Source organism: Myotis davidii, unplaced genomic scaffold (genome assembly GCF_000327345.1).
Source record: "Myotis davidii unplaced genomic scaffold, ASM32734v1 scaffold363, whole genome shotgun sequence".
NCBI lineage: Eukaryota > Metazoa > Chordata > Mammalia > Chiroptera > Vespertilionidae > Myotis > Myotis davidii.
In genome coordinates, this window is record NW_006294069.1 from 1402068 (window position 1) to 1429738 (window position 27671).

General features: G+C 43.8%; 1 protein-coding gene across 7 annotated transcripts in view; it reads right to left on the reverse strand.

Annotated features, from left to right (window-relative positions):
* The window catches only part of SSH2 (slingshot protein phosphatase 2), a 132884-nt gene continuing 105213 nt past the window's right edge, over nucleotides 1-27671 (reverse strand). For 6 of the 7 annotated variants that reach the window (XM_015566759.1, XM_015566757.1, XM_006768066.2 and 3 more), the window contains 4 exons: nucleotides 24310-24456; nucleotides 18967-19167; nucleotides 9422-10256; nucleotides 3980-7284 (listed from right to left, as the gene is read on the reverse strand). In XM_015566759.1, the coding sequence (XP_015422245.1) occupies nucleotides 5203-7284; nucleotides 9422-10256; nucleotides 18967-19167; nucleotides 24310-24456 (3265 nt within the window). In that variant the 3' untranslated portion in view covers nucleotides 3980-5202. Of the gene's footprint in view, nucleotides 1687-3554; nucleotides 7285-9421; nucleotides 10257-18966; nucleotides 19168-24309; nucleotides 24457-27671 lie in introns of those variants that run through there. The other variant, XM_015566756.1, reaches the window with a different exon arrangement.

The window sequence follows — 27671 nt, forward strand, 5'->3', positions numbered from 1 at the left end:
TTTCATCTTCAAAATAAAAATTTATTCAGTCTGTAACAAGAACATTGAATCTGCACATTTGCGCACAAGTTCACATTTAAAAACAGCGGAGCACATCAGTAATAAAAAAATCTCTGATACAAGTGGAACATCCCAATCACTATGAAGATTAAGGAAGGAGATGAGACCACTCTTTATATTCTGCTTCAAATGCCTCAAAAAGGTCCCAGAGATCCCAGGGAGCACCTGCTTCATTTAATAAAATGTGAGCATAAAGTTTGGGGTGGCCTGGGGCAAAGGTAACAAGTCTATTGGACTAGTTTTCCACATTTATAACAAGCCCTACAAAATAATGTAGAGAGAAAGAAAAAAGAAAAAGAAAGAAAAGAAAGGCACCTTAAGCTATACCAAGCAAACCAAGTCCAATAAAACATAAAAACCAACTCCCTGTGGCCTTATTGACTGGGAAACATTTCAGGGCATTCCCCAGTTTACCGGCTGGGTCACCAGCTCGAGCGAAGCCCTGGGCATTAGCTCTGCATGTGTATACAGGATGCTGCCGCCAGTGTCGTGGCGAGGACACAGATAGTCATATACCCCTTGGGGCCTGTTCAAGCCCACGGGGGGTGATTCCAGTTTAGAAATCCTGCCCTAGAACTCGGGGCACTGAGAAAATGAGGCTGGTTCTCTTTCCATAGCAGGAGCCAGGCTGAGTCACCCTCCACTCCAGGCTGGAGGAGTATAGAAGCACCTTGCGAGAGCTCTCCATGGCAACCAGGGACCCCAACCCCGGGGGGGAAGGGTTAGGAGTGTGCAGCTGCCTGCGTTGGCAGCAGGCTTTTTCCTAATATGGGGACCGGATGAGTTGAGACACCAAATACAGTTGTCTATACATGCCTTGTTCTTTTAGGTTGAAGGGGAAAACAAAGTCCAAGAGCCTCTTAAGTTGGTTTGGTGAGGAAAAAGCTAAAATTTCATCTCATCTACCATCAAAAAGCAAAACAAAATTAAACAAAAATGACACTAGCCATTCACCAGTACAACCATCACTGTAAGACACACCATCACTGAGGAGATGACGACTATTTCCGTACAGGGTGTTGGGCGGGAGTGCAGGACACAGATGGAAGTCAGCTCCAGGTTTTCCCCGCTCACCCGCGCGGGCTCACCATCACAGCCGTGCTCTGTGCGAGGGCTCACAGGACAGCCAGGTGTGGGTCCCTGGAGGAGGAGGCTGAGCTGCCATCAAGATGATGCACGTTTTAATACTCACACAATGTAAACAAAGTATCCACAAATAGTTGTAAAAAAAAAAGCCAAAGAATGGCTTTATTTAAAAATGCCCTTAAAAGTGAACCATTTTGCATAATGCTTTCTTAAAAAAACAAAACACTCCCACAAAAACATCTTTACCAACCATGCCTAGAACACTTCAGAACTGAATCCTCAGAAGGAACAGGTGAAGATTTCTGTGAGCTGCCACGTCTCAGAAGCTTCAGGTCTATCCAACAGTGTCTGTCTGCGGCCCTTTCTCAGGAGGGGACCTCAGAACCTAGGCTGTCCTCCTCATGCTGTCCTTGGAGCTCTTGGTAATTCCCAAGATGAGAGAGAGGAGATACGGTAGGGATAAAGGTAGAGAACCAGGATAATGCTAGATAAAGAGTTGGAAGAGGCGAGATGCTAGGAATGATCCCAAACATTCAGAATCTGAAAGGCAACCAAAATGAGGAGAGATGAACGTTACTATACTACAGTACTACATTGTCTACTATATATACACTACTCCTAAGTGTTTCTAAAATTATAAAAGGGTAGGGGGTTTCTCTCCTTCCTACTGACCAGGTAACCATCCAGATTACAGCTCAAAATCTGTGTGCTCCTGGGGCTTTTGCCCCATGCACCAAAATGTTACTTTCTACACACACACACACACACACACACACACACACACACACACTCACAAAGAGAGGCACTGAGTACCAGGTCAAGGCCTTTCCTACTCATCTCTGGCAACCTACCAGACCTGCTGCCCCAGGGCTGGGTTTTCCATGAACAGGAAATAGAAATAGGCTACCCGAGATTATCAAAAGTTTGAAGAGAAGAGAGTCTGAAAAGTCCTTGATAGCTCACCATGTTCTTTCCCTGGACACCACTCAGTCACGTAAATGACATAAGAACACTCAGCGGTGTCAGAGTCCGAGCGGACTGGCAAAGCCCCTTGGCATTGGCTGGACTGCAGACCCTGTGTAGCAGATGTTTACTTAGGCAGGTAAACTGAATGATAAAAAATATTTTTAAAAAATGGAAGGCGAGCAGGCATGTTTCCTTTAATCCAGTGATCTTCAACTAGTGTGTGGCAAGAATTTTTAAAACCTGTAATACCTGATTATTTAGTCAGGGGCACTGACCTCTTTTCCCTTGGATTGTCAAAAAAAAACCCAAAAAACGACAACAGCCAACACGACAATAGCTGTGGGGTGTGAATGTCCTGTCTTAAACCATAAATATACAGGTCACGTAAAAGAGTTAGCTGCATCTTATTGGTCACGTTGCAAAATAAGATTGTGTTAATTCTTGGTACCAGAATTCCTTATATACAAGTATAGGCACCTGATTTTTAAAAGTCACTTAGGAACAAAAAGGGTAGGTAATTACTATTTTTAAAAATCAATCAAAATTATATCTATTTTTTGTCAGACTGGAAAAAAAATATATTTTTTGGTGTGCTGCAGAATTTTAGTAATTAGTTTATGTGTGCCATGAGATGAAAAAGGTTCAAAATTGCTGCTCTATTCTTTAAAAAAAAGTTTCTGTTTTTCTTCACAGCATTAGAAGGTCCCCTCCCATGTTTGTTGTTATTTAATGCAGTGAGACTGAGCATCAGACACAGGAGGGGAGCAGAGAGAACAGTACAGCTGTCTATCCTGCTTGTACTTAACACAAGGAATGTCACCACCTCCAGGGAGTAACATGAATGGACTCCACTCCCTGAACCTCCAGGCAAATCCTCCTCTTCCCAGCCCTGCCAGAATGTCCTGTCCTTTCCCCATCAGAGTGGTGGTGGAGTTGCCTCAATAGGACAGGGCAGTTTAGATGGATGAGCCTCCTCACACTGGTATATACCACTCAACAAAGCACTTTACAACACATTCCATATCCAGGAACCACAAAGCTGTGAGAATGATACATTTGACATTCAAGGAAACTACTTAGGGAAAGCATGGGTATATATAATTACTACACCATAAAGCAGGTTTCTACACGTATGGCAGATTTCTGTCCAACGTGCCCCTGACAGTGATGTCAGATGCAACTACGGTTTCCACATGGCAACTGAATTCACAGCTTCTCGAGCACTTGCGAGTGGCCTCAGTCCACTTCTTCTCTCTCCTCTGAGTCACCCTACTACCTGCCCCACCGCACACTGGCCTCTGACACCACTTTGACAGTCTGTGCATCTGCCTTTTCCTCGCAGGGCTGTGATGAACCAAAAACCCAAAACTCAAGCCTGTCCTTGGTCAATCTCTCAACAATGTGGACATCAACCAAAGCAAACAGGAAGCAAATGTGCAAACCTCTTCAGTTTTGATGAGGGTCCTCCATTCCAGTCTCAATATGTTTTCTGGAAGAGGCTGGTTTATGGCAGGTGCTGCTGTCCTAAGATCTCCACAGCAGCAGCAAAGCAGCGGCATCCTAAACAGACTCTGTAAGGCGCCTGCCCTTGGTGGAGGCCACCCTGCAGCCTCTCAGCCTAGTCCATGAGGAGCTTCCCCCTGGGGAAGTGGGAAGCCGTTAACACTCCCATACACTCCAGGGCTGTGGGGCAGTGAAGGCGAACAACTTTCTGGGATTTCAGTTGAGGACGCAGCTGTCAGTCAAACTGTGATCTAAAGGGAACCTTTAGGAGTTTCTCTGAGGAGGAAGTTACTAATGCATAATTTGGCAGGAGCTGGCAATTGGGAGCCTCCATTTAAACAATAAAACAACTGTCAATATACTCTACAGATTCCTACAACACCCATCAGTTTTATTTCTGTTGTCTTTTTCCAGTATAACTCCTTAAAAAAAATAAATCAAAAAGACCCTCTGACATCAATAACAAAACACTGTAAGAATATGACATTATGTACATAAATACTGTGTAAAAACTAAAGAAATGACAAATCTTCCAGGAAAAGGGGGGAAAAAACTTATGTCAAGTGTTAACAGTGATAATATCAAAAAGAAAACTTTGCATTCAATGGAGGTTATACAAAAGTAATGTAACAATTCAAATGTCATCTATGAAATAAAACAAAACAAAACAGGCAGCATTGAGAGAAACAGCATGAGGGAGGAAAATAAATTGGAAAAAATATGGCCATTAAACTCAGAGGCCCACAGAATTATTCAAGTAATGGAAGGGTTAAAACCCTATACATGTATTCATTTTACAAGAACACATTGACTTTCAATTGCTATTTTTCAAACTTGTCCCTGTTGTGTCTCAGTTTCCCATTTCACCTCTTTCTTAAGCTTTTCTCAACAGAGGACCTCTTGGATTGCCCTAGGGGTTGACTTTTAATTTAATAAAAAATCTGATTTATTAACAAGTTTATAAAGCCAGACATTATGATGCCTTTCTTTAACGATCCACTCTGGAACACCAGGAGAATGGATTCTGGAAGACCCCCTTTGAAAACAGCAGAACCTGCCCACTTCAGAAACTCCAAAGGGCTGGGGCTGGGGACCAGGCTGAGAGCGCGCTGATGTCCCTGCCGTCCCGCTGCCCTTCAGCCCACCTGAAGCATCAGGCCTGGAGAACAAGCCATCGTCACACTGGCCCAGGGGCAGCATTTTCAATTTCCGGCTTCACCCACACCCTCCCCATCTGCTTCCATCCTCAATCAAGCATGCATGCCTTTTCTCAGAGGGCAAAATGAGGAGCAGGTGGCAGTTGATTGAAAAACAGCAATTTGCCTTTGATAAAGGTGTTCTTTGAAAATGAGTATATTTTGAGGTTTGAAATTTCTAAAAATAAAAAATGATAAAATGGTCTTGCCGTCCAAATCAACCTCTCTCTCACACACACAGAGGGAGAAAACCCCAAACTCTGCATGTGCCAGGAACAGTAAAATGACCAAAATGTTATAAAATTAACCGATAAAGTGCATGTTCCTTACATATTACACCTGCCCCTTTTATAAACATTTCTTTTAGAAAGTCACATGTGTAGGCTCAGAATCACATGGTATTATAGAAAGGGTTGGTTGTCCTTTTTTTATCACTTGCTTTTTTCAGTCTCCTAAGGGGGTGAGTTCTATGGTGCTGCTGCCGGGGAGCCAAAGCCAGCCCTGGAGCTGGGCCTGCCCACGGCAGCCCCTGGGTCTGCAGCAAGGGCAGGCCTCCTTCAGAACTAGTCAATTCCGGTCCTGCCTTGGGGAGCAAACACTGCTGACTGCAACCAAACTCTTTGGCATACTGTACAAGGGGCTTCTCCACTGGCTTGCTCTGCGCGATACACTCTGTTGTTTTAAGTTGCTCTATAAAATACTTGGTGGGCTCTGGGTTCTGGTGGGCATCTGAATTTCCGGGGGGCTCCTGGGCCTCCATGGCATGCATGCCTGAGTCTGTTCTGATGAAGGGCTGAAGAAGTTTGAGATGAGGGGACTCAGAGGAGACAGGCTCCCTCTCCAGTAAACAGTCTTTGCACAGGTCCAAATAACCTAACTTGGCGAGGGAAGCTGAACGCCTCATTTGGGATGGTTTGGTGAGCCCTACCTGGCAAATCGCTTGGGATTCAATTTCTTTAGCGTGCGCCTTCACCACACGGGGGCTGTGGCTAAGATCCTTTATATTGTCACTACTAGAGCTATGAGGGAGTCTACAGGCCACAGGTGATGGGTCCAGTTTTTCTTGTAACTTCCCAATGTTGTCACTACATTTGCTAATTAAGCTTAGGTCTTCACTAGTTAACTGGGAGCCCTTATATGGCACTTCATTGCCGCTGGAAAGGGGGCCCTCCTGACTCTCTTCCCAGCGCCCCGGCTCTGCACAGGGCTCACTGTCTGTGGTGCTGCTTTGCTCTGTGAAGCCTTCCAGGTGAACCATGGTCTGGGGATGCAGATAATCCAAGTTGGCAGATGGTACGTGGGTGGTGTGACTGACAAATGGCGCTGCTATGTCCAGGGCTGTTGCCGGGCTGTTGCCCCAGTCTTCAGGGCTGCTCAGGGTGGAGGTCGGGTCGGTGGGCCTGTTGTGCTCAGGAGAGGAAGGGGGCAGAGGTAGCACTTTGGGGTACAGAGAAACCTGGTCGGGGCCCAGCGTCCTGTTCAGATTTTCATCTAGTGCACAGAGCACAGTGATGGACTTCTCCACTTTCATTTTCCTCACTCCTTGCTCCCCATTCCTTTCACTGGTGGCTATTTCACCCCCTGGCCCAGGGTGATTGGGGGATGAAACCGCGTGGGTATACTCAATGATTTCTATCTTCTTGGGAAAAGGGACTCCCTGTGTTTCAGATTCCTGGCATGAAACCACAGTCCGCTGCTCTTTCAGGACTCCGTGCTGTTTGGTTCTAGTCTCTAACTCCAAGCACTCCTGAGGAGCCTGCAAGGGGCAGAAATCCGGCAGCTTGGGTGCTGGAACAATGACATCTTGCTCACAATGCAGTAGGGAGCCAGCCACACATCCACTCGATTTCCCTTTGCTCTTGTTCATCTCTGGTTCCCTGGGGACAAACGGATGTCCTAGGGGGGCTTCATTACTCTTCCCTTTCGGTGCCAGGTCTGCCACAGAGGAATCATTCTTGGAATTCTTGCGAGCGGACAATGAAGTACAAGCAGGAGTAACACCGTGGTGCTCTTGCTCCTGCCGCAAGCGTTCCTCAAATTCCAAGGTGGCTCGTCTTACAGACCCAGGGTACCACTTGGCACCTGGGTGTACCCCTGGGCCCCCGAGTTCTTGTTCCCCCTCAGCTGGTTCCTCTTCTTCCAAGTCTGAGGTGGGTGAGGGTACAGTTAGGCAGCCTTCTGGGTCCCACTTCCCCGAGTCTTTGGCTAGTTCAGGCCGGGCTGAGCAGGAACCCTCATTCGGCTCCGGATTTCTGGGTTTGTTCTCCGGGGCCTGGGCCCTCTCAGGGGGCATCTCATGGATGGAGTTCTTCTTTGGTGTATGGCATGGGTTGGATAAAATGTCTCCCTTTAGTTGAATCTGTCCAACTCCTTGACTGATAGATTCAATCTCAGTTACAATTTCTTTGACTGAAATTGCGTTCTCTGAGTGAGACTGCATGAGAATGTCTGGGCTGACCAGTTCTGAAATTGCCTAAGAAGAAAACATAGTGAGATGGTTATGGCGAATTGTAGTCTAATGGAAAATGCCAGATTTTTTGATTACTAATCCTCGGATCCAAGAGAACCTTCTGGCTATGAGGACACAAATTGTGGAGTGCCTGGGACTGTCCTCTGCCGAGAACTGTACTCTGACCATCTGTTTCGTTTACAAGAGAAAAACAGATTCATCAAAGGCAGAGATACAAAATTAGTTACAGGTTGTATCACTGTCTACTGAACTTTCTGTTCTGTTTACTCAAACAGGATGCCAATCTAATATCTTGCTCCAAAAATGAACAGCAAATAGCGTTGGTGGCTTCTAATTTTCCTAAGACCATGAGCCTTCAGAACTTAGATCAGACCGGGGAAATGAAATCTTTTCTCTCTGGCCTATATCAACTTCCAGTCAGAGCCTAAGCTAGTTCGAGGGGAAGAGTTCCATTCAAGGGCTCAGTGCCCACCTTAAACATGCCCAGTGTTAGACAAGGCAAGGTTGAGGCTATCATCTGATGTCTGATTTGGAGACTCACTGCTCTCTTCTCTCTTCTGTGTTGCCAGTTTTTTTTCACGTCCTCGCACTTCTAGCAGCAGCATCCCAGCACATGAGGGCACTATGTATCTGATCATACAATTCCTAAGTTTCACATGGCTCCTCCTGGGAAATGTTTACTTGGCTTATGCAGCCACGTGCCTGAGAAAACTTAGAAACCGTGACTCGCTGACATTTTATTATTCTACCAGTTATGAATTTCCAGTTGTATTTAGAACAAGGCCAAAGAAAACTGGCCAATGCAAAATCAAGTCCTTTTGTAAAAAAAAAAAAAAAAGAACTTCAAAATCTGGAAATGGCCCCTGGACACATCTTAAAGTGACATCATTATTACCATCCATCTACTTTAACATTTTTATAAGCCTTCAAAATACAATATTTCCCTAGTAATTGTTCTGGTTTTTCCCCTTCAGAAGAGTCAGAGCTAGTACAAACTAACAAGGTCAGTTATGCCTTTGGGAGAAATCTGCTGGGACATCAGGCAGAGGCAAACTTGCCAAGCCTGGGAGAGAAGCCATAGCAGGCCGGTGTGTACATGGGCTGTGGAGGGAGTGCTCATATGACCAGGGACTGTGCAAAAAAGCTATTTCTGTCAGAGCTGCTACACCCATTGGTCCAAAGGAGAGCTCAAGCATTCAGATTTCCTAGTGGACTCAAAACAGAGGGACAGCCTTTGGGAAGAGGAGAGGACAACAACTACTCTCGCATGGTTAAAAAGGGAGAGAACAGATGAATAATGGACAAGGTATAACTATAAGTAGATAAGCATCAGAAGATGTCAGCTCCACAGAGTTCATTCAGTGAGGTTTGGTATGTTAGAGTAAATTTGTCACCATTTATTTTCCAACTACTATTATATTGATTAAAATGCATCCCAATTTCAGAAGTGTCAAAATGAGAATAAGTGTGAGCCTTACAAATAGTGATATACAGTAATTCTTGCCCTAGTCTGCAATGGTTCCCAAGAGCTCATATGCCACTGAGAAGAATCTTGGAATTCTGTCTGCTCTCAAATCACTTCTACAAACCATCCTAAATACCACAGGGTCTGAGTCGAGGAACAATTCAGAAACATTATTAACAGCAAGAACTCAGCGTGGGATTTAGGTGCTACTCTAACAACTATTTACACATGTCTAGTCTTAGACTTCTCTGAGACAGAAAGACTTTTCCAAACAAACCCATCTTTTCAGAGAGACACAAGTCTCACTCAGGCAGCATATGAGTCCCTGGCACTTCATTACGGGTAAGATTTGATCGGAACGGCAGAAGCCCAGGGAGGGACCGCTCTTTGTTCAGCCAAGAATTTTTTTGTTTTGTTAATCCCTTCTTTCCTCATCCCCTCAGAAATGGTTTCCAATGGCACCAAAAACCTGAAAAGATAAATTCTTCAAAAGGCAACTGATTAAAAAAAATATTTAAACCCTGTTTTTAAGGAAAGTCTCAGCCAGACTTTCTCTCCCACACTGCTGCCCTATATCTTGAGCCACGTTAAAAAGAAAGTGAACATTGCAGAGTCCCAAATATTTTGTCTTAGAAGAGAATGCCTTAGGTGGAGAACTATAAAGATAGCTTTTACCTTTGACTGTTCCTCATCTATTGACGATTCTTCGGATGCATGGGGAGTGTTACTCAAAGAGCTGCTTCTCTGGTCCTCAGCTGTCACTTCAGCAGGGGCTACTTCTACCACTGACAGTCGACAGCTTTCACTCCTTCCTCCACCCAGTTCCTCCATCCTTGAGTGGGAAAAAGATCGTGACCGGGTTTCTTGAGAAAGCTCTACAAACTTCTCCAGGGCACTAAAAAAATCAATGCGATCTGTACTAAAATCTGAGACTGCAGCCTGGCAACTGGGTTGGGGGCTTGGTGACTCAGGATCAGGGGACATGGGTAGGTCTTTCAGGCGAGATGTCAATTCTTCCATTGGCAGTAAGTGGACGTTCATGTCTGCTTTCAGTGCATCTGTCTCCAAATCTTCAACTGTTAAGTCTGAGAACTTGTTGGGCATTTCTGGGGCCTGTCCAGGTTGGATTAAGGCTTTGGATGCATGGCAGTTGTCAAGGGGGAATTTTGATTCATTGAGACAACACCCTGATGTACATCCATTGATGTCATTTAGGTTTAATTCATCTTCAATCTGTCCGGCATGAAATTCCCTAGAAGTAAACTCCAAGCAGATCACTCTTTCTTTGGTACACAGGCCTTTCTGATTTTCATCTTGTGGGACAACATGTTCCACAAAGACAGGAGGTATGGATGGGTGACCTTCCATGGTCTTTACTTCGGCAATCCGGTCTGCTGAGGTGGTGATCTCCTTCTTGTTGAGTTCTAGCCCTGGCTTGCAGATGGGTTCATGGTGGTCTGAGAGGTCGCTATCTGAATGAGATCTCCAGAGCTTGTTATGCCGCTGTTTGCTGCGGAGGACATACACAAGAAACATTTTAGTCTGGTCTGTGAAAACAATCAGCACCCTCCCAGGAAACCGCTCCCAGATAAACTTAAAATGTAACCTGCAAAACGCTTTGTTAATGCCCAATGGAAGTAGGCAATAAACATTTGCTTAATTTAACTAACAGCAAAAACAAAAGCAAAGCAAAAACAATAAAAACAAATAAATATGAGATCTCATTTTTTAACCTATTAGACTGACAAGAGCTAACCTGGTTGCTAGCAGCTAGTGTTATTGAGAGTATGGCCAAGCAAGCCCTCTCATATACTACTATTGGGAGGAACATGAATTTTTAAGAGTGAACTCTGGCAATAGTTCTCAAAATTTAACCCTTTAACCAGCAATTTTTCCTTCAAGAATTTTTCTTGGAGTATTACTACTATAAGTGCATAGAGATATATTAAAAGGATGCTCACTGTAACCTGTGGTCCTAAAACATTAGACACCAAAAGGAAAAAAAAGGATTTATTGCCGAAGCCGGTTTGGCTCGGTGGATGGAGCGTCGGCCTGCGGACTGAAGGGTCCCAGGTTCGATTCTGGTCAGGGGCATGTGCCTGGGTTGCGGGCACGTCCCCAGTGGGGGGTGTGCAGGAGACAGCTGATAGATGTTTCTCTCTCATCGATGTTTCTGGCTCTCTATCTCTCTCCCTTCCTCTCTGTGGAAGATCAATAAAATATATTTAAAAAAAAAAGGATTTATTTAAATTACAGTCCATACACCTCTATGCTATGAGGCTGGTAAAAAAAAAGTCAGGTATTTTAATAGAATGATGTCCAAGATACACTATCAAGCGAAAAAGCATGTTGAACACAGTTGAAATGGTCAGCTCCCATGTTAGAACAAGTATAGGAAAATATCTGGAGGAACATCTCCAAACTGGTAACAGTTCTTTCAAGGGAAGGTAAAACTACTTTTGGGGAGGGCTTTACTTTCTATACTCTGCATTTCCGTAATTTTTGAAATTATAAAATAATGAGCATGTTTATCATTCATTGATAATCAGAAAAAAAACCTAGAACAAAACAGCACTTGAGTAATACAAGGTGAAACAGTCTATGGAAGCTCATTACAAATCCTCATAACGGGGGTGAAGAGCTGATACAGGATTCATCACGGACATGAAAGTGTGAGGAGGGTGGTGATCTTTCTTGAATTAGAAGACAAAGATGAGGCTAGTAAACCTGGCAAAAAAGGTTGGTAACAGAATGGAAGAGAATTAGCAGAGAGTACAGCCCCTTTCATAAGGATCTTTGGATAAAAACCATCAGGCTACGGCGACACCTGGAAAAGCAGATGGGCCAAAGGAAGACCACACACATCCATCCATCCTTTGGTTTATTTTATGGAGGGAAAGTCTGATGTGGGAAAGGTATTTCATTTCAAACCGCGCTCTTGAACAAAGAAGCACAGTTCTCAAAGCTCTAGCCCAAAAGAGAAAGGTGGCCCTGTGGCTGGTCAGGATCGCCTGCCCAGGGAATAGGTCACTAACTGGTTTCTGAGGGATGGTTTCCATGACTTACAAGTTGATGAAGAGTGACCTAACCACAGGGTAAAATGGGCAACAGCCCAAAACAACTTATCCTGGGCTCAGGGCCACGCCTGCCTCAGAGGCCTGTAAATCTTGCTGAGTCATGTGCCTGCACTAATGTGAACCCCTGTTTGTTCTCAAGTCTGCACCTGCTCTCAGCGCCCCGTGCCTGTCTGCTGCTTGGGTGGGGATCTTTCTGACTCAGGCCTGCACAGCAAAAGGATGCTTTTCTGAGTAGGTCAATCTGTTTATGAAGACAAGCTATAACCAATCAGTTGGGTGTAAGGTAGGGTTTTCACTCTTTTCAAGTTGCAAGAACTCAGCCACCCCTAGGAGGAGACAACATATCACACATCCCAAACGAGGAAATGGCTATGTGGAGGAGCAAGCTGACTGGTTGGATAGACGAGGCCTAATAGAGACCAACCAATGCCAATGTGCTTCCCTTTCAAGTTTCTTCTTTCATATATAGACACCCTTGTTTCCTGATCTAAGTACGACTGTGTTCTCCAATTTCCAGCCCTCACCTATATAAGCATGTTCAAACCTGCACCGATTCCTCTTAGCCACCGTGGCAGGACAATTCCCATCATGCAAATGACTAGGAAGACATCTCAGGGAATGGCTCTCACCCTTCTAATAATGTAAAAGAACATCTTGTCAGTCAACAGGCAAATGGGATGTTTTCATGACCCCAAGAACCCACAAGGTATGATTTTGAAAACTGCCTGCAAACCACGAACCAATCAGGAGGGAACGAGACACTGAAGTTACGCTAATAGGCACAAACAGTGCATGTTGCAGTGGAACTGGCTGGCATCATTTGCCCAGCAGGATTTCTTTCTCTTCCTGGAGGAGATAATCACCAGAAAATATTGGGTCAGGGCTCTGGAATTACACTGACACCTACTTGTAAAGGAGAAAGAAAACCCCCAATCTGAAGATAGGTCTGATTCTGCCGCGTGTTCCATTTTTGCAATAGGACCTGCATGGAGAGTGTGGTAGGCAGCTCTTGGATACGGTCAAGATACTCACCACCAGGGCCTGTGAAGCACTGCTGCTCCATGGGCCCTTCCTGATCCCTTCCCTCCCCTCTCCCCCTCAGGGGTTATTAACCCCTGTCCTGAATTTTGTGCTTAGCATTGCCTTTCTTTTTTTTTTCTTTAGAGTCGCCACGTTTTGTTCTTAATGATATACTGCTCAGGTTAGCCTGTTTTGAAGTTTATATAAATGAAATACTGTATGGATTCTACAAACGTTTTGTTGCCTCTGTTTTTAAGATTCATCAATGTGCATAGCTGTAATTTCAGAGTAAAATTTATTTACCCATCCTGTTGATGAGCAGTTCTGGCTATTACAAACAATACTGCATGGCCATTCCTGTGCCTGGTGCACACTTTGGTTTCTCAGAGATGTTTTATATAGAGGATCAGAAAGGTGGGTCACAGGGCATGTATAAATCAGATTTTACCTAGGAACACCGAACTGTTTCCCAGTGAAGCTTTTTCCCAAGCCAGTTTAAATGCTCCTTCACTAGTTGGAATAGATGGAAGGCATTAGATCATATTTATTATTTTAAACTGTTAATTAAATCCAGCTGACATCCCCCACCTGGTTCCAGGTAGGTAGCAAGTAAACAAGTTGCCAAAAAGAACTTCAGAGCTGGTTTGTGGTCTGGATGATGCAACCAACTCCAGTTCTCTTCCACCTTGAGTGGCCTCTAACCTGAGTAAGAATTTGGCCTTTTACTTAGTAAATGGATAAGAAGGAAATGTAAATGACAGGATGCACATGATATCCCATTTTCCTGTCTTGACTTGCTTTCTTTCATATTGTTATATGTTTGGGAAAGCACTAATTCTAATGGAGAAAGTTATATAGAGGAAAATATTGCTAAAAATAGAATATCAGTTATAGTAAAATCAGACTGTTTATGGTTATTTCTTAGGGCATTAGGCAGCCTGTAGAAAGAAGAAAGAGAAAAAGCTTCAATTGAGCATTTTCTGTGTGCTGTGCTTTAAGATTATTTTTCTGAAAAGCTATTAAGAAAATCTTTAAAAAAAGAAAAGAAAAAGAAAAGAAAATCCTTTAAATGTTTATTGTGATTGGCTGTCACCTGACCAGGACCACATCCTTTTATTCTCGGGTTCCCTCCTGCTGGCTCACTACTGTGCACCAGCTAACTAAACTCAATGTCTCTACCAACAAAGCCAGAGTAAAAGACAACTCTACCTCCTCTGGCCCTGGAGACAGCGGTGTTCAAAGAATCAAAACTGACATCTATGAGGACATGTGGCAAAAACTCTCCCTGGCCACCACCCAGTTTTTCCTCCTTGCCTTTTACCCTGGAACCCAATATCACAGACACATGGTCAGCTTGCAAAAGCCTGAAATCCGAACTTGTCTAATGGAACATAAATCTGCCAGATACCTGCATGATCAGAGTCGAGAATAACAAACAGGGCTTCTGGCTGTTCAATGGAGGATTCCCCCCCACCCCCCCACACACCTCCTCCTGCCTCATTCCCCGACTATAAAAAATAAAATTAGATATGAGTAACATCAGTGTCTTTATGATATCCCTTAGGTCTAAGGGAGAATATTAAATATTAGGTTTCTCCAGACTCTTAAAGACACACTGAAATATGCAAAAAATCCCTTGTATTTCAGAGGGGCGATATCTGTTTGGCCCACAGCCTCACATTTTGATTAAGAGATTGCAACTAATTCATAAGTCACTTTGCTAAACCTCTCTTCTACCAACCAAGAGATAAAAGTACCAAGCTAAGAGACTCACAAAGAGTCTGCCATCTCAAATTAAGTACTCAGTGCCACACTGGACAACCATGTGGCTAGAGAATCTAGGCTCAAGGCTCTGTCTCTCTGAGAAAACCACCACATGCTTCCTGGGAGAAGATACGAAACAAGACTTAAGTAGCTGGGTAGGAAATGGAATTTCTTTGCAAATAGAATGAGTGGGATTTTTCTGAGGACTGTCCTTTCTGGGTTACCTAAGCTGCAAAGCTAGTCAGAGCTCCAGACAATCACAGGAGTCTGGGGCTTCTTCGCTTTTCTAAGCAAGCACTCAGGGTTGTGCAAGAATCTGCTGGGCCCAATTCACTTGGCAGTTAGCTTGGCAGGTAGCCTGCCAGTGCCATTTCTGACAACACCTCATAGATTGCAGACCCTAATGGCTGCTCACTCAGCAGGCACTCCCACGCTTTCCCCTCGCTGGAAGAAGCCTGATTTGGTCGGGGTATTCAATGTCCCTTGGGTTCAGGGAATGCAGTACTTCCCTAGCACCAGAGCGTGAATGTGAATTTGTTTAAACCAGCCCAGGAAATTCCATTTTCCTGGCCAGTGATTAGTTTTAACCACATGACCCAGTCCTGGCCAATGAGTCCTGTGGAGAAGTCTATTGAGGAGGTTCTGGGAAAGGTCTCCCCCATAATTGAAATGCCCATTCATTCAGCCAGATGCTGTGGAATTTACATGTAGATGCCTAGAAATGTGGCAGACATATGGCAATCATGAGGAGACAACTTCAAGGACCAAACCATTAACCAAGGAAGGCAGAGAAGAAAGATGAAGAATACCCAAGTCCCTGATTACATCACTGATCCATTACAGAGTCTAGTTCTGGGCTTCCTGTTATAAGTGATGGCACAACTTTTAAAAATACCTAAAGCTTGGTTTTGGGCCAAATGTCTTTTTTAAAATATATATATATTTTTATTGATTTCAGAGAGGAAGGGAGAGGGAGAGAGAGATAGAAACATCAATGATGAGAGAGAATCACTGATCGGCTGCCTCCTGCATGCCTCCTACTGAGGATCAAGCCCGCAACCTGGGCATGTGCCCGTGACCAGAATCAAACCTGTGACCCTTCAGTCTGCAGGCTGACGCTCTATCCACTGAGCCAAACTGGCTATGGCTATGCTGCCCTTTTACCCTCATTTAAGATTTTCCTGAAATTTCTTTAACACCTAAGAAAACCACATACACTAAAAAAACCCCAACGTAACAGCTTGCAGTAGCCTGCGATTCCAGAATAAATACTGAAATTGGCAGGACACATAGTATCCTTCCTCTCAGTGGGTCACGTGAGGACACTGCCTAACATCCGTCATATGTCTGGGAATATATAATATTTATATCTCAACCAAACCTCAGATGCCTCTTTCTTGTGCCAAAAAGAACTGCTGTGTTCTACCTTCTGATCTAATCTAAAAATGTCATCAATATCTGGCCCCAAAGACCTATAAATTCTTTTTAAGTGGAGGAGACTTTCATAGCCTCCCAGCCTCCTATGAGAACAGCTCAGAGGAAACTATGCCAAGTGCTGAGTAAATGGGAGGGTTTTTTAGTGGAAACCATAATGCTGTGCTGTGACCACATTTTCACAATACTTTGGGGTTGGAGGGTGGTCCCTCTGCCTGGATAGGCCAGAACGCTCTTTAATATTTTGTTCAGGGGAAACACAGCCCAGATTCAAGAGTCAAGACCAAGTCATGAGACTTACTGGAGTTAAACTCTGGCAGTAGGCCCCAATGCTTCTAGGCAGCTGTGCCTTCACCCTAACAAAACCACCGAGAACATGCCTACATGGCAACAACGAAGCAAAATCTAGCACTCCACAGAACTTCAACATGTGGCATCTCTGGAAGCTGATCGTTAAATCCAGCTTAATACCTGAGTCTTTTCCCCCAGAGCAGCTGAAGGTGGCTTTCACCACCAAAGGTGTAATAAATAATGCAGTGAAACAAATTATTCATTTTATAACCAATTACCAACTTACTGATGGAACAGCTAGTTCTGATTGAGACAAGAAAATGTTCAAGACCTAGTACTGGGTCGACAGAGAAAGACAAATACTGTATGGTGTCACCTACTTGTGGAATCGAAAAAAGCTGAACTCAGAGGAACAGACAGTGGAGTGCTGGCTACAAGGGGTAGGGGGGTTGGGAGAAATGAGTAGATACTGGCCAAAGGGTACAAACTTTCAGTTATAAGATTGCCAAGTTCTGGAGAATCTAATGTATGGCATGGTGATAACAGCTAATACTTTATTATATACTTGAATATTGCAAAGAGAGATCTTAAATATTTTTACCACAAAAAAGAAATGTGTAGCCGAAACCGGTTTGGCTCAGTGGATAGAGCGTCGGCCTGCGGACTGAAAGGTCCCAGGTTCGATTCCGGTCAAGGGCATGTACCTGGGTTGCAGGCACATCCCCAGTAGATGTGCAGGAGGCGGCTGATCGATGTTTCTCTCTCATCGATGTTTCTAACTCTCTATCTCTCTCCCTTCCTCTCTGTAAAAAATCAATAAAATATATTAAAAAAAAAAAGAAAAGGGATGGAGATGTTAGCTAATGTTATGGTGGTAAGCTGTTTGCAATGTATAAATGTATCAAATCAACACACTGTACAGCCTAAATTTACACAATACTATATGTCAATTATATCTTAACTAGAGGCCCAATGCATGAAATCTGTGCAAGGGGCTTGGCTCTCGCAGCCATGGCTTTGTCCAAAAGGACGTCCGGTCTAATTAGCATATTATGCTTTTATTATTATAGAAGGTAAACCTGGGGGAAAATGAATAAGTGATGGTTAAGTGCAGTGTAAGTGCTCAGTATATGTTGTTACAGTTGAAAGGTAAGATAATGTCAACTGTTTCTGTAGGTACTGAGTTTATAAATAATTTTTCCTTTGTAATTTTTTTTTGCATTTTTACAAAGCATATACAGGATGGGGCATACACAGGCTTACAGTTATTTGTATGGAAAATAACACAGTGATTAATAACCTCTCTCTTACTCTCCCTTCCTCTCTCTCTCTAGAACCAATGAAAAGCACATCCTCGGATGAGGATTAAAAAAACACACCAAGCCGAAACTGGTTTGGCTCAGTGGATAGAGCGTCGGCCTGCGGACTGAAAGGTCCCAGGTTCGATTCCGGTCAAGGGCATGTACCTGGGTTGCGGGCACATCCCCAGTAGGAGATGTGCAGGCGGCAGCTGATCGATGTTTCTCTCTCATCAATGTTTCTAACTATCTCTCTCCCTTCCTCTCTGTAAAAAAAATCAATAAAATATATTAAAAAAAAAACAAAAAAAAACCAAAACACACCAATAGGTCCAGCCGGAGTGGCACAGTGGTTGGGCATCAACCTATGAACCGGAGGTCATGGTTTGATTCCACGTTGGGCACATGCTCCGGTGGCAGGCTCCAGCCCCAGTAAGGGGAGTGCAGGAGGCAGCTAATCAATGACTCTCATCACTGATGTTTCTCTCTCTCTCTCTCTCTCTCTCTCTCTCTCTCCTCTCTCTCTCTCTCCATCTTCCTTCCTCTTTAAAATCAATTTAAAAATATGTATTTATATGTAAAACCAAAAGAACTATTTCTGGGATGCACCTTTCACCCCAATATATATCCCAATTCTGCTGATGTTGTCACATGATCCAAATTACTGGAGTGGGCTCAGTGAAACAAGCACTGGAAAAAAAGTCCAAAGTAGCAGCAGGCCCTTTTCTTTTTTTTTAACAAATGGGCCAAACAATTTCTAAGAATTTCAGCTATGCCTAGAATTACCTCGGGAGCAATTCATTTTGATAAGACAGTGCATCTGGCATTAGAAATTGTTGAGAAGGGGGAGGTGGAGGAGGATATAGGCGGGTAAATGGTGATGGAAGGAGACATGTAGGGTGGTGAACACAAAATACAATATACAGATGATGTTATGGAATTGTGCACTGAAACCTATATGATTCTGTTAACTAGTATCAGCCCCAATAAATTCAATAAAAAGGGGAAAAAAAGATATTGAGAAGTGTTTGTTAGACTCTACACCCAGGTGAGAACTGAAATAAGGGAATAGTATTTTCCACCCTTTAGTTTAAATTACAGGGCAAAAAATAATGTTAGGTTTCATTAAATGTCTAATCTCCCATGCTAATCTCAAATGCTTGTACTTATTTTGTAAAAAACTGGCTAGAGATATCAATTTTTAAACATGTGACATATCCATGTTAGGCTGTGACACACCTGTTAGGCTGAGAACTAGCTGCAGAGAAGGACATTTTGCCTTTCCTTAGGGAGCGTAAGGATGGAAAATCTGAGAAAGTCACACTTAAGGACCCACCTTGCCAGCAGAATCCCCTGGTACTCTTCCAGTTGTCTCATGAAGCTGGGGTTGGGCTTAGTCACTGTTCGTCTTTCCTTCACATAGTCATAGGCTCGGTCCAGATTCCAGCCATATTCCTTCATTGCATAGGCAATCACAGTGGAGGCTGAGCGACTCACCCCCATTTTGCAGTGCACAAGGCATTTAGATCCATGTTTCCTAGTTTGGGGATTGAGGTAAGAGGAAAACAAAATAGTGAGTACACTTTCAAAGCCGGGGTTTGAAATGTTTCCAAGTGTCCTGTCCTGCCCTTCCATTTTCTTGCTATGCAACCCATCCCACCTTGTGCACTTGTATACATCTACAATCAATGTGCAGGGAGGGTAGGCAATTCTAGTATACTCAAACTATATTCAATGTTAACAGTAAGCCTCTTTAATTCACTCAGCAAACATTTATCAGGTATAAGACAATGCACAAGGTACTATGAGGCACAGTAACATTTTTTCCCTAAAAGGTAGAATTCAGTGGGAGAAGCAGACAAAGTTCACAATGGTAACTGAAGTGCCAGCTGGTCACAGGGTGCTAGGGGAGAATTTTCGATTTAGAGACTGGACCCTGTGGCTGAAGGCCAGTCCTTCCGTGGCCCCAGGGGCATGTTTCATGGCTGGCACTCTCTTGAGCTACAGGTGTGGCAGTGATTCACCTAATTTACCCAAATGTTCTCAATTGCTTCCAGTTCAAGTTCCAGTTGGGGTTGTGACCCTGGAGGAGAGCACAAACCAAGTGAAACTAATCCTCCTCTGTACTCAGAGGTAGCCCCGGATATTACTTTTCACATCACCACCCATGTTCTGTCTAGGGACTGGCTGTACAACCCGTGGAGCTGGATGGGACCATGAGATAAATGCATCACATGGCTCTTTCAGTAAGGAGGTGGAATACATAACTACCCCCCCCTTTTTTAATGGGGTGGAAAAACAAGAAAACAAAGTTACCATAAGGTGATACTTACAACAAACACAATTAACCCTCTCAGTCTTAACATGCCAGAGCTTATTTATCTTGAATATGAGCATTACTTGGTTATGCTAATTCTGCTAATAACACAATGTCTGGCACAGAATAAGCCTTCTGATACTTGCTAAGTGTGTGAACAAACTTATGGATCTGCTGATTAGATCTGTCAGCTATAAGTAGGAACAACATTTTTAAATCCGGGAAAGAATGATTACTCTTATCACTAGTGTCATGGGCTGGAATTCTCCCAAGTAGCTATTCCAATAAATTTAAAAATGCACGTGTCAGCCTAAAAGGGGAAATCTATTCATCCACTTGCTCACTGTATTACAGTAGATAAGCTTCCTTGGGGAAGCTTGTAACTCTCCTGCTGGAGGAGACACGGGCAAGAGTTCAGCACCAATGCAAGGAGGCACACGTTTAAGTGCCAAAATGAGTGAGCCAAATAAGCTAAAGGCATGCAGAGAACAGTCTGGAATAACTGAAAGTCTCAAAAGGAAGATAAGATTAACCTCCTAGGTGTCAATTACATGCAAAATGTTGATGTGGTGTGTTTTTGTGCTTAGATTGTCCCAAAGGACTAGGAAATACTTGTTTCGTTTATGCACCAGAGGGTGTTCATTCACACTGCAGCTGGGAAGCCAACGCACAGTGACTCAGGTGGAAGTTCAGACATGCGCTCAGATATATGCCCATCAAGCTCTGACAACTTTAATGCATAAAATTTCAGGTCTACACCTGCAGGCATGGAAAGTGTTCAAACTTGGACAATCTTAAGGAAATTCAATTATAAAATCCACTTCGATGAAAACATTTACTCATATTAAACCAGGCTTTTTCAGTGGATGGCTTCTAACTCACGTAACGAAGGATCTGATGTCAGTTTTCAACTAACTCAATTTAAGTCCCCCGCCAACCCCCCGGCGCCTAGTGCTGGATTGTCCAGATTAAGCCTGGTATCACATCGGTAACCCTAAACTCCCCCATATTCAGATTCTGGGATTTAGGGCCCTGATTAGGTAAAACACATGAGGTGCCCAGTGTGCCACTCAGGAGAAGCTCACTCTGATGCAGGAGCCTGAGAGTGAGTGCCAGCTTCAATGTAACCTGGACACCTCGTGCTCTCATTCTAACCCCAGCCCTGCTGAAATCACCCTTTCTTTTCATTGGGACTGGGGCCTCACCTTGAATTCTAGCTTCTTCAGCTGTGACCCTGACAACTTGCCTAGTTCTTTCTTTAAGGGACTAGACCAGCTGTGGGCAAACTACGGCCCGCGGGCTGGATCCGGCCCGTTTGAAATGAATAAAACTAAAAAAAAAAAAGACCGTACCCTTTTATGTAATGATGTTTACTTTGAATTTATATTAGTTCACACAAACACTCCATCCGTGCTTTTGTTCCGGCCGTCTGGTCCAGTTTAAGAACCCATTGTGGCCCTCGAGTCAAAAAGTTTGCCCACCCCTGGACTAGACTATTCTTATATCATCTTGGGTTTAAGTACCATCCTCACCATTTGTTTCTTAACCTCTCTGAATCTTATCTCTATAGTCTGTCCACATCTATACAGAAGGATGACAATATATGCCTCCCTGGGTTTTGGAAAATATTACATGAAAAAATACACGTAAAGTACCTGGCACATAGTAAGCATGCTATGGGTGGCATTATTATTGGGAATCCTATATAATAAAAGTCTAATATGCAAATTGTTCAACTAGGAGTTCGACTTCTTGCTATGACATGCTCTGGCCACAAGGGGGGGGGGACACAGAACATGGCAGGTGTTGGCGACTCTGCGCAGGCGGCAGTGGAGGCACTGCCAGCTCCAATGGGCCCGTGGGACCGTGGCAGGATGGTGGAGCATGTGAAAGGGTGGCGCCAGGCCAAAGTGGGTGCGAATGGGGGCCTGATCGCCCCGCCGATCACCCTGCACATGGTGACCACTGGCAGGAGGGTGGGGCCGCCACTTGGCTCCCAGGTGCTGAGGGAGCCGGGCCGCCCAGCCCTGACTGATCGCTTCATATGGTGACCAGCGGCTGGCAGGCCCTGATCACCCAATTGGGGCCAGGCCCCGGGCTGGGATGGAGAACTGGGGATGGGCTGGGGCTAGGGGAGGGCTGTGACCTCTCGCTGGCTACCTGGGGGCTGGGGTGATGGGGACGGAGGTGCGGTGAGAATGTGGGGTGTCCGCTGAGCTCGCTCTCACTCCCCCTACTAACCTCCCCTGGGAAGCCAGGGCTTGCGCCAGGGAAGCCCCTGTGTGTGCCGGGCACCCCTAAGGAGCCCACCCCACACCCCTGTGGCCACTTCCAGGTGAGCCGGGCTACAGCTGCCGACCACAGGGCCAGTTGGGCTCCCTGTGGGTTTGCGCAGGAGCAGGTCTGTGAGGCTGGCCGGGAGAGACTGTGCTGTCTGCCTGGCTTCCATGCAGCACCACTGGGAGGCCCAGAGGCCCATACTGCGCCCTGGCCCATGGCATCTGGCCAAGCTCACCCCATCTCTGCATGGGGACTCAGGCGCCATGACTCAGGCAGAGGGGGGCTGTGAGGGCCTGGGGGCCCAGAGGTCAGCTGGGACCTGCCCTTCCACGCCAGATGCTCGTGCTTCGATCGCCGGCCAGGCCTAGCTTTATCTATATATATAACAGCCTAAGTGACCAGCCAACTGGCTGACAGCTATGATGCACAATGGCCACCAGGGGGCATATGTTTAATGTAGGAGCTGCTGAGGGACAGCAACTTTGCAGCGTGCCCTCTCACACTCCGGGACCCCTCAGGGATGTCGAACTGCCGGTTTCGATCCGATCCCTGCAGGCCAGGCCAAGGGACCCCACCTGCCGGAGGGACCCTGCTCACTCCACAGACACCCTTTGAGCCCCAGTGCTGCCCCAGGTGCGGCCGGGCGGGGAGGGACCACGGGAAGTTGGCTCTAGGGTGTGTCCGGCCTGTGTCGCTCAGTCCTGCCCTGCTGGCCACCTTCTAATTAATTTCCTTTCAATGTGCACGAATCTGTGCACTGGGCCTCTAGTAATTTAATAATAGGATATAAAATGTTCTTCAAGAATATAAAGTGCTCTTTTAGGTGCTACCTAGAGACTAAGAGAATGAACTCAAAGCTAGGGTATGGGAATTTAGGTAACTAAAAGGAAGAATCTCCTCATCATGAAAGTTCTTAAGAGAAGTATGGACTCATTCTTAAAGGAGGACTTTACAAACAGAAGTGCCTGTCACCTGCCAGGGATGATTTGAATGTGGTCCCACCTGAAGGAGGAGTGTGGCCAACATGCTATGCCCTCTGTATTGAAGGCATCAATAGGATTGGCAAGGAAATACCCAGGGACTTAAAACACAAATGAGTGTTGAGCCCTGGCCAGGTGGTTCAGTTGGTCATCCCGTACACCAAAATGTTGTGGGTTCAATTCCCGGTCAGGGCACATATCCCCGGTCGGGGCATGTAAGGGAGGGAACCGATGGATGTTTCTCTCACACATCAATGTTTCTCTCCCTCTCCCTTCTCTCTAAAATCAGTAAGACATATAAAAAAATGAACGTTGACCTATTAATACTAATTCATACTAAACACTAAATTAAAATAATCAAATAGCTTCACCAAGGACCAATTAAAATTTTAAATTTAAGGAAGACATCAACAGAAAGGCCGGAGAAAAATCTCACTACTTAGAGTATCATAAAAGTAAAGTAATAAAAAAAAATGAGAAAAGATTTCCAAAGATCTCCTTGTTTATAGAGAGCAGAACCCAGTATTCTATCTGTGTGGAATAATGTCAATTATACAACTTTAAAATGTCTCCATTGGCAACTTAAGCATTTCATTCAGAATTTCTCCCTTCTCTCATTTTTATTTCTTTGGCTGCAGCTTAAGTTTATATACTCCAATTTTGTGCTCAATGGAACTAGCCAACATGAGATCATCTTTCAGGGACTTCATCTACTTACAGGAAAAGTATTAAGTCACTAGTCATCTTTCCCCGAGGATTAAGAAAGCTCAGTCTTCTTTTTAAAAATTGATTTTACGGAGAGGAATGGAGAGAGAGAAACATTGATGTGAGAGAGAAACATTGATCGGTTGCCTCCCTTTTGCACCCTGACCAGGGATCAAACCTGTAACTTGGGTATGTGCCCTGACTGGGAATCAAACCTGCTACCTTTTGGTGCACGAGATGACATCAACCAGCTGAGCCACACCAGCCAGGGCTTTTTTTTCTTTTTTCTTTACTTCCTTTTTTTCTGAGTACTCTCAGTAAATACTTACTTCGGGCCCCAGGCATGTGTGGTGCACATGGAATAAGGGTAAGAATGTGTTCGAGACCCATTACTTACTTTGCTTTAGAGATGAATTTGTAAGTGTCATTCCAGTAAGCCAGGAGATCCGTTGCCTCTTCATCATATACCCGAATGTTATGATATTCGAAGACTCCTGGGAAGAAGTTATCTATCTCTCGAGTGACATTCAAAATATACCGCACCCTGCAAAGAAACCGAGAAATTGGCTTTACTACTCAGGCTAAATCCAATTTTTAGCACTGCTTTTCTTATTTACAACTTTTTTACTCCCTACGCTGAAATTAAATACCAAAATACTGAAGAAAGCTAAAAAACTAAGAGGCTATACTTATTTAGTACAGAAACTGTATAATAGGGTCCTGGGCACACCTGCGCACCAGGGAGTTACTGGGAGAAAAGTTGTCTACCAAGTTGAACATCTAAATTCCATTTCAGTTTGCGTAGTTACACAATCTCATCTTGGATAGTCTTTTGAAAACATGTCTTGTATTTTACTCAAAAGAACCAGCCTGAGGCCCATGAGGGAAAATTCCTCTATAGTGACTAAAATTACCAGCAATATAATTTATTCTTTGGAGGTCACTTGTATTAAATTGTGTATCTCAAGAAACAAACAAATAAAAACCAGAAGAAGGAGAAACTTCCTCCTATCTTTCTAAATGCGAGATAGTCAGATTTTGCTCTCCTACTCTCTCTAAACTACGAAATGCAAATGAGACCAGAGCTGGGAGGGTCAGAGGAAAGTTGGATTTGAAACTCTCTGAACTCTCTAGGCTGCATTCCTGGCTGCCATGGCAGCAGATGTGTCTGAGAGCTCTATACTGAGAGGCCTGCAGGAAAGGGTTTCTGTATCAAAAAATTTTTCTGCTATCTGTCTCCCTGCACAATCTCAGTAAATGCTCGAGTTGATTTGCCAAAAGGGTGATCTTTTCTTAATGCCGCGTGAACTTAGATATCACGGGAGTTTGCTCCAACAACACAGCACAGGCTCCCTCATTTTTCTGCAGAAGCTGCTTCCTTCTCAGAATCGCATAAAGGGAGGGTTCTACAAACCCATCTCCGAAGTCAGAGAAATGATTACAGGAAGGGAGAGCCGTAGCTAACCAGTTCTGTGGTTAGGTGAGGAGACCAAATTTGTTTTGGGATATGATTTGAATCTGTTAACTCAGCATCAAAGTTTATTACTAGAAATGATTTTTCTTTTTAATTTAAGAAGAAAGCACGTGCAACTTGGGAAAGTCTAACTGTTCCCCAGAAGGTCAAACACAGAGCTACCATAGGACCCAGCAATGCCCCTCCTAGGCAGAAACTCAAGAGAGATGAAAACAGAAGTCCACCTAAAAATTTGTACATGATTGTTCATCTCAGTTTTTAAAATAGCCAAAAAGTGGAAATAACCTAAATGTCCATCAACTGATGAATGGATAAATTAAATGTGGTATATTATGGAATATTATGTTGCAAGAAAAAAGGAATGATGTACTAATAATACATGCTATAACATTAATAAATGTTGAAATACAATGTTAAGTTAAAAAAATTCTTAAAAGACCACACACTGTATGATTCCATTTACGGTATATGAAATGTTCAGAATACGCGAATCTATAGGGACAGACAGTAGATTAGCAGTTTCTAGAGGTTAAGGGGAAGAAGGCAATAAAGGCAGCTAAAGAGTATAGGCTTTCTTTTTGGGTTGAAAATGTTTTAAATTGCTTGTTGCACAACTGTGAATGTACTAAAAATCACTGAAGTATACATTTTCAGTGGATGAACTGTATGGTCTATGTATTATCTCTCAATAAAACTGTCAGAAAAAGCCCGGCCAGTATGGTTCAGTGGTTGAGCAATAAACCTCTGAACCAGGAGGTCACAGTTCGATTCCTGCTCAAGCTTGATCCCCAATAGGGGCATGCAGGAGGCAGCTGATAATGATTCTCTGTCGTCACTGATGTTTCTATCTCTCCCTCTTCCTTCCTTTCTCTCTAAAATCAATAAAAACATAGTTTAAAAAACTGTCAGAAAAAAAATGAGCAAGCACACTTCTTTTATTTAAAATAAAAATGCATGCCTGGCCAGTGTGGCCCAGTGGTTGAGTGACAACCCATGGACCAAGAGGGCCCCGGTTTAATTCCTGGTTGGGGCAAATGCCCGGGTTGTGGGCTCGATCCCCAGTAGGGAGAGTGCAGGAGGCAGCCGATTGATGTTTCTCTCTCATCTATGTTTCTATCTATCCGTCTGCCTTCCTCTCTCTCAAAAACATATTTTTAAAAAACTTAAAAAAAAAAAGAACAACCTTCCAACTCCAATTCCAAACTTCAGTAATGGATTAGGGTAAGACGGGACTTCCTAATTCTTTTTATTATAGAGCTTTAGGCAGCTACTTCCAGTTGGAATTGGCACTCCTTGAAATTTCTTTGCCATCTCTATATGGAGTAACACTTTACTTGGGGCCCTTGAGTAGATTAGTGAAAATAGCCTTAATGTAAAAATTACACTTGAAAAATCCCTTAAATCACCCACAGGCACATGTTTTGGGGTATAGATCCCCGAACTGTAATTCTTTACCCCACTAAAGTTTAATGAATTTAGGAAACAAGATCTAAGTTAATATCCAAATATCCAACCATATTGCCTTTTAAAACAAACAGATATACCTACATTTTATAATTTAGCCTTATAGTAGTAAATGAGATGAATAGGTCTCATCTTCAAGTGGGAGTTGTAAGTCAAAAGTCAAAGTGTATGTATGTGTTATGTGATTCCAATGCATTTCCAAACATTGCTATATCAAATCTCAGATTTCATATTAAACACTGTATCTAGGTGCTAGTTTCCCATAAGCCAGTCTAATTTTTCCAACATTCCTTCACATTTACTGAATATTCTATAAAGCTCTGAGCTAGGGAGATGTATGTTTTACACAAAACTAAGATAGAGTCTCTGCTTTTAAGAACTCTAGACTTAATTCTTATCAATGTAAACTTTCCAAGTTCTACTTATTTCCATATCTTAAATTAAGTAACCAGATTTCCTCCCATGGAACTCTTTTTATGATTATTTGGCTTAAGTCTTGCTCCAAGTTCATTTCAGCAATTATGACATACCTTTCTTCTGGGGAAAAAGTAGGGAGTATGCATCTAATCATGTTAAAGATAACCAGAAGGCTGATTTGGAGCTGACAAAACAGGCAGCCCATAACTAGCCAGGCAGCTGCCGGGAGCCAGTCCATCCTTGCTGTTTCAAGGGACCTGGCATATATGGCATACTGTTCTTAATATGTTTGCTCACCTTCTTGGTGCTATATGTTTTAACCAAGGTCACCTCTCCGAGAAAGGTTGTTTCCCCAGGTAGGGATTTTCCCCTGAAGTTAGGGAGGGAATAAAACCTCTTAACTA